The 7,500-nt window shown below is 47.2% G+C and overlaps 1 protein-coding gene across 1 annotated transcript in view; it reads right to left on the reverse strand.

Annotated features, from left to right (window-relative positions):
• Nucleotides 1–5,471: 5,471 nt before the first annotated feature.
• LOC311320361 (polyprenol dehydrogenase) overlaps nucleotides 5,472–7,500 on the reverse strand; it is a gene marked incomplete at its 3' end in the record, with an annotated part of 14,422 nt that continues 12,393 nt past the window's right edge. The window contains exon 7 of the mRNA XM_084452092.1: nucleotides 5,472–5,675. Within this exon, the coding sequence (XP_084308218.1) occupies nucleotides 5,472–5,675 (204 nt within the window). The remainder of the gene's footprint in view (nucleotides 5,676–7,500) is intronic.

Raw genomic sequence — 7,500 nt, forward strand, 5'->3', positions numbered from 1 at the left:
GCTGTAGCCTGTCCCCCATCGCTGAAGAAGTGACACCCCCCACACCCCCCCAGCACTCCCCTCTCCTCCTCTCCACTCATTCTCACCCCTCTTCTCTCATCCTCTCCTCCTCTCTCCTGTCAAAGCCTCTACTCCCCTCCCCTCTCCACTCATCTTCTTCTCCCCTATCCACTCCTCTCCTGTCAAACCCTCTCCTCTCCTCTCCTCTCCTCTCCTCTCCTCTCCTCTCCTCTCCTCTCCTCTCCTCTCCTCTCCTCTCCTCTCCTCTCCTCTCCTCTCCTCTCCTCTCCTCTCCTCTCCTCTCCTCTCCTCTCCTCTCCTCTCCTCCCCTCTCCTCTTGTGTGTGTGTGTGTGTGTGTGTGTGTGTGTGTGTGTGTGTGTGTGTGTGGAGACATGACTGAACATGAAAAATGATTCCTCTCCTTTTGCTTGGCTGGATAGTCGTTTTGTGCTACAGATTTACCCACAGATCAATCTAAATATAAATCGTTTTTATCGGGCTGACGGCCAATTTTCAAATTCCAGATTAATTTCCTCCTTTTCCTAGAATCCCTCAATCTCCTCCTCCTGTTCTCCCCTCCTCCTGTTCTCTCTTCCTCCTGTTCTCCCCTCCTCCTGTTCTCTCCTCCTCCTGTTCTCTCTCCACTCCTCTCCTCCTCCCTGTGCGACTGCTCTGACGGACCAGTCTGTCAACAACGGACCCTGCAAGTCTCCTTCAGCAACATCAATTAGATCATGTGAAATGTGTCGTCTCTCAGACTGACCCTGATGTCCTGGTCTTGTCTGAGTCCTGGCTAAAAAACATCTGATAGTGACTCCTCTGTATCTCTGCAGCAATCATTTATATAGAATCGATAGAGTTGGCAGGTGTGTTGGGGTTGCTATTTATGTTAAATATTACCTGTCAGTCTCTGTCATAAATGCCATTACTATTCCAAAGTGTTTGGAAGTGCTTGTATTGAAGGTGGAACTAGTAGCTCATTGTTTGTGATTGGTGTCTACAGGCCTCCCAAGGCTGACAGTGAGATCTCTCTGACATCACTACCACAATATCTCTCTGACATCAATACCACAATGAGATCTCTCTGACATCCCTACAACATTAAGATCTCTCTGACATCACTACCAAAATGAGACCTCTCTGACATCACTACCATAATGAGATCTCTCTCACAGAAACCACCTGAAAATAATTACATTTCTAGAGATGGCTGTATAATATTTGCTTGACATTTGCCATCAGTGGGGAGTGCATCGATTAATAAAGTTTTTACTGAATGAATGAACAGAAGGAGGATTTCCTACTGTGATGTTTTTCACAGCCACTGACCCTTTTTCCTGGTTTCTTTCTCAAGGCTGACATATCTTAGCCTGATCACGTGATCAGCCTGATTTCATTCTATTTTGCGAATTGGGTCTGACGAAGCCAGGCTAGACATTACTGCTGTTGTCTACTTTGTGTGTTTGCCAGAGTACTGCTCAAATGGGGTAACACTGATTCATTGAGCAGTGATTGTGTGTGTGTGTGTGTGTGTGTGTGTGTGTGTGTGTGTGTGTGTGTGTGTGTGTGTGTGTGTGTGTGTGTGTGTGTGTGAGAGAGAGAGAGAGAGCGCTCGACAGGCACACTCCTTTATGTGGCTCAGACATGAGGCAGAGGACAGAACAAAGAAGTGTGGCGCACACACAACTGACACGCAAACGTGCGCACACACACACGCCTCACCACTCCGACGAGATCAGAGTGACTGAGGTCATCTATCACTCAGCCCAGGCCTGTCACCTCTATCTCATCACTCAGCCCCCAAGATTAACGACAGGCTAATCAAAGACCAGGCACAGGCACCAATAACACAGAAAAACACACGGATTTCTCTCTGACTGTGACTGATCGAATGGTCTAGTAAAACAGAGCTAATTGAATAGTTAGGTCTGCAATCCTCCCAACCTATAAGTCTAAACTGAGACATCTAAGGCATCATGTCTCTGAGTCTGAGAGTACCCCCCCCCCCCCACACACACACACACGCACACACACACACACACACACCACCATGTTCTATCAATGGATAATAAGTGGTTTTAGACTGCATTTTCTCAAATGGAAGTAGACGGATTAACACGAGCATATAAACCATTTAGTGATTCAATGTGCCCCACCCCCGTCCTCAGCTCCAGAGTGGATCACAAGAGAGTGTTCCAAACACACCAGCGCTGTGCGCCACTCAGACGCGGCTGCTCTGATATTTTTATAATTGGCGAGTGTATTGTTTGCGATTATAGAGGGGAAATGTTAATTAAGCGGAGAGCGGAAAAGCTAATCGATTGCGTCAATACTGTATTATGAGAGCCGCTCTGGCGAGCTGTCGGGATCAATGCGCAAACTTGCGTAGAGGGAATAGCAGCTCCCTTCTCCGCATTCAGACAGTGTCTGACCGAGAGCTCTACGTGTGGATGTGGTGCGGCTGTGTAGGTGTGTGCACTGTACGTGTCTGTGTGTGTGTACGTGTGTGTGTGTGTGTGTGATGGAGTGATAGAGAGAAGGAAAGGGGTGGAGAGAGAAGAAAGAGAAGATTAGAAAAATGGGATTGACTGATGAAGCCCTTATTGTGGCTGTTCCTAAGGGTAGGCTATATGTGCGTGTGTGTGTGTGTGACTGTCACTGCCTCCCGTGTGTTTCTTAAAGTGTGTGTGTGTGTGTTGGGGGGGGGGTGCAGCTGATGGATTTCTAATAGTTCTCAGATCCCAGAGTTCAGATGCTGCCCCAGGCCTCATCTTAAACAGGCGTCAGTCTGTCTGTCTCTCTCTCTCTCACACACACACACACACACACAATCTGCCCACCCAGAGTCCCCCCCCTTCACACACACACACACACACACACACACACACACACACACACACACACACAAGGAAAAAGCAGGAGTGGCACAATGATATGTTTATTGAGCCGCTTTGGCTGTTAAAAAAGGTGTCTGGAATGTCATAACCAGACAAAAACAAACCTGGACTTGGGACTGTCCTCAGATTACTGCAACAGCCTACAAGTCCCATCACTCTACCGTCTTAGAGCCTACAACTCCCATCACTCCACAGTTTTAGAGCCTACAACTCCCATCACTCCACAGTTTTAGAGCAAACTTACAACATACCGCAAGACAACACATATCACTGTTTTCATTACTATACAAACTCCAAGATGGAAAATTCACAGTTAAACATCTGCAACAGCAAACAGCAAAAGTCTTGTTTTAAACAAATTAAATACAATTCTTCACATTTAAGATATCCTCTCTGGGTCAGATCATTATAGTGTTTTACATTGGATGCAGAACAGACAGTATTTTTTTTTTTTTTTTATATTATCGGTCCATACAGAACCAAAAGAAAAAGTAAAGACAGGTATTACAGGAGAGACTAAAGAAAGACTGTTGCATGTTAGCGCTTTTGCTTTTTGGTGTCGAATCCCTCACTGGAATGAACAGGCGCCGACTTAAAACCTGGAACAAAGACATTTAACACAACTGGACCCAACGTCTGTAGCTTCTCTGTCCTTCTGTTGTCCTACCTGCACAGAAACCTGAAACTCACAGACTGGAAATCAGCGGGACTGGATCATTTAATATAAATGCGGTCCCCGAGGATTCACAGGGTTGTGGCATCACACGGTCTGTCTGTCTGGGTCTAACTTGGATGGTACAGAAGACAGAAACCTTCAATAAATAGATTCTGCAGTGGCCTTGTATCTTTACAACAAACACACACCGACATCACTCTTGCAGACGGTGTCCTTGGAAGACATAAAGCCGTGTGCTTGTAAGAAAAAGTCTATCATTGTTATGAGATAACCAGCTACTGATGACTGATAGCGGGAGAATATGGGAGTTCTCTCACGCTTCCGAAAGCATGTTTTTCCATCGTCATGAGAAATGTGTGTGTGTGTGTTTGGCACATGGTTAATGAGTCAGAGGGGCTGCTCTGTCCATCCATCACAGTGATCTCATGTGACCACAGACCAGTCGGTTGCACACAGAGACAGAGCCATGGATGTATTAATAGAGCAGACGCATCACACGTTAGTACACATCACTATGGGATGTTGCGAGAGAAACGACACACTCCTCTGACGCCACGGAGCGGCGTCACGGAGAGGAGTCTCTCTCACTGACCCAGGACGATCAAGAGACCCTTACCAGCGAGATCTCCACATAGGACACATAGGGCATAACACTCGAAGCAGTGCTGAAGGTGGAAAACTCAAGAGTGCGTGGAGGCATGAGTGTTTGTGTGCGTGAAGGTTTTATTTTCCAAAGCAAATGAGGTTCGTTTCAGTTGAGGCTGTACTTCTGCTGAGCTGATGTTAGATCACAGTGTGTATGGCATGGTAGTGTGTGTGTGTGTGTGTGTGTGTGTGTGTGTGAGTGTACAGTGTTTGTCTTTGTGTGCTTGTTAAGATAAACCCATGATTTGATACACAATTGGTATTGTGTGTTGGTATTGTGTGTGTGTGTCTTTGTCTTAATTCCGCAGATGGAGGCTGATTCTCACCGCTGGGAAATCTCAATCCCATAATGCACTGGGAGCAGGGCCAAACACATAAGCAGCAGGAGAGAGCCAATCAGGGCTCAGATGATGAAACACACGCACCGACCCTCCAGTTCTCTCTCCCCAAACTCTCCCAGCTCACCCGCCAGTATTGGTCATTGTGCTATCAATAAGCCTCCCACTTCATCCATCTTGCATAAAACACACACAATAAGGGCACATGCTGATATACAGGTACACAGAGTAAAACGCACACCATGTAAACACAGAGAGACCAGTTCAACCAAAACAAAAAAGATCTTGGGAGAGGATATTGGTGTCGTTAGTGTCGTTAACCCAATTCTGGACGGGTGGAACAGGAACCAGACGCAGGGTCAAGCACGCACGGGCGTCTGGACACACGGAAGAAAGCCGAGCGCTTCTGACCACACCGACGAACCCTCGGAAAACACGGCGACGCGCGCCGACGCGTCTCCACGACAATCACGGAGCGGAGGTAACGCGGTCTCCGGTGGACAGAAGGTGTGATCCGCCCAGGAAGATCGGACGAGCGTTCGCACGCCCGGAGCCCCGCACAGTGCCTGAGGGAGAGGGCTGCGTCCTTCCCAGCATGCCCCTCTTCACGTGGAGCTCTGAGAGTGTCAGACGGAGCCGTCCTCTCATCTGCAGCCAATCACAGTCCAGCGGTGGAGGACGATTGTCAACAGAAAGATAACGGATATGAGATGGAGAACAGGCAGGAGGAATAGAAGGGGGGGTGGGTGTAGAGAGAGGGAGGAGGAGAGGATGGAGGGATGGGGGAGAGGATGGAGGGATGGATGGAGAGGACAGAGGGAGGGAGGGAGGAGGAGAGGGGGAGCGGGTCTGGCTGAGGCCAGGTTCCGGGTAGTCCAGGGTTAGGGTTCTTCGGTCCTAGAGTTAGTCCTGGGCTAACCCGGTGCTAGTCCCTGTGCTAGTGGCGCCAGGCCCACGAGTCTGCAGCTGGCCTCCCACAGGCGGAGCTGGAGCTGGGGGTCGTGGGTCGTGTGTGATGTCATCTCCCTGCGCCCGTTGGCCCAATAGCCCCCGCCTTCTCCTTCCAGAGAGGGGGACAGGGCGGCGTACAGTACCGTAGACACAGCCTGACCGGGGGTCTGGGGGGACAAAACACACACACACACACACACACCGTCACACATGACAGTGTATGCATTATGTTCTAGGCGCAGTCTGGTCATGGAAATCTTGTGTGTGCGTGCGTGCGTGAACTGCAGCGTTGTTTGTCGATCTATGTCTGTGTCTGTTCTTGTCTGCATCAGTGTGTGCATGAGTGTGTGTATTTTGTGCGTGTGTGTGTCTGTGTGAGTGCATGTGGGGAGGATGAAAGCAATGTTCTAAGAAAGGGGACCATATCATTGTTTAGTTGAGACAAAACCGCCTTGAAACGCCGTCCTAGAGTGACAATGAAATCTGAGTTTGATTCTCACTCCTGTCTAGTAATATCTAGTTACAGTAACTCAATATTTCCTAGGAGCTTTCTGCTTAAATTTGTTCAGTGCCTTTTATTATGTGGTATGTATCCTATAATTGGTTACAGGGATATAGCTCACATATAGTTGCCTGTCATTTAGGTAAAATTTGTATTATTTATTTACTCATTTATTATTGATAGTGTTACATTTCTTATAATGTAGTATTTATGCCATGCATATGTGCTCTGTAATATGTCCCTATGATAAACTGCAGCTAATACAGTTTAACATGAGTCAGTGGAGTCAACTCCTCAACTGGCTCCTCACAAGGATGTGTCCCTTCTCCCTTATTATTTCTCCTCTACACAAATAGTCCCACTGAGCAAAGACACGTCTAAAAGATGTCTTTTAGACGTCTTTTTCGGACGTCCAAAGACATCCAATTAGGAGCCAGAATGAAAGTTTCTTTTAGACGTTCAGATTTTGAACCCGATCTGCACGTCCACAGACGTCTTAGAGGGGTCCAAGCCAGACGTTTGAATAATCAGGGGTCCAGCAGACGTACAAACGGGGTTCAGGACCGACGGACGTTATTAATGATCTGAACGTCTCCCTGACGTTGCGTGTTTGCTGGGGTCAGAGTGGGTGTGAGAACAGAACCATATTAAAGTATGCAGATGACTCTGCTATAGTTAGTCTGCTGTATAATGAGACCAGGCACGACGCCGCCGTTGACGACTTTGTCAAGTGGTGTGAGGAGTGGATGTGACTTCCTGTGACACAGGAAGTCACATCCATTAAGGGTCAGTCAGTGAAATATGTGCAATCTTACAAGTATCTTGGGAAAATACTGACTCGAAACTGAACTTTGATGAAAACGGTGAAGTTACAGCGGATAACGGGATGGGTTTTAAATCTCACCCTTTGCACAGAGAATCCCAGCTTTTTCCCTCTGGATGAAGGATTATAGTTCTGAAGTGCGGAACAAAATGTCATAAAACTAGCTTCGTCCCAGCAGCCAACACTCAGTTGAACAAGTCGTAGCATTGCACAGATGATATCTTTCTATTGTACTGTATTATCTTTTGGTTTTAGGGGTTTTAGAGATGATTTTACTCTATCTTTACTACTTTCATTTCTATTATGTTTCTATTATGTTATGTTTGTGGTGTTGTATGGACGACTCAACTGCAAACCAAATATACCTACCAGTACTAATAAAGTCAACTGAACTGAACATTTTAAAGGAGCTTGCTCGATTGTCTCGTTGAGAGAGGTCAGGGAATCTTTTCACTTCTCCTATATTGGCTCAAATGGGTGAACTTTTTTTTCCCTTCACTCTGGAAAATTGGGGGTAGGATCACTATGTACCCCCTCTTCCCCTCTCTTAGGGGTGGGATCACTATGTACACCCTCTTCCCCTTTAATTAGGGGTAGGATCACTATGTACACCCTCTTCCCCTCTCTTAGGGGTAGGATCACTATGTACCCCCTCTTCCCCTTTAAT

This window comes from Borostomias antarcticus (genome assembly GCF_949987555.1).
Source record: "Borostomias antarcticus genome assembly, chromosome: 17".
NCBI lineage: Eukaryota > Metazoa > Chordata > Actinopteri > Stomiiformes > Stomiidae > Borostomias > Borostomias antarcticus.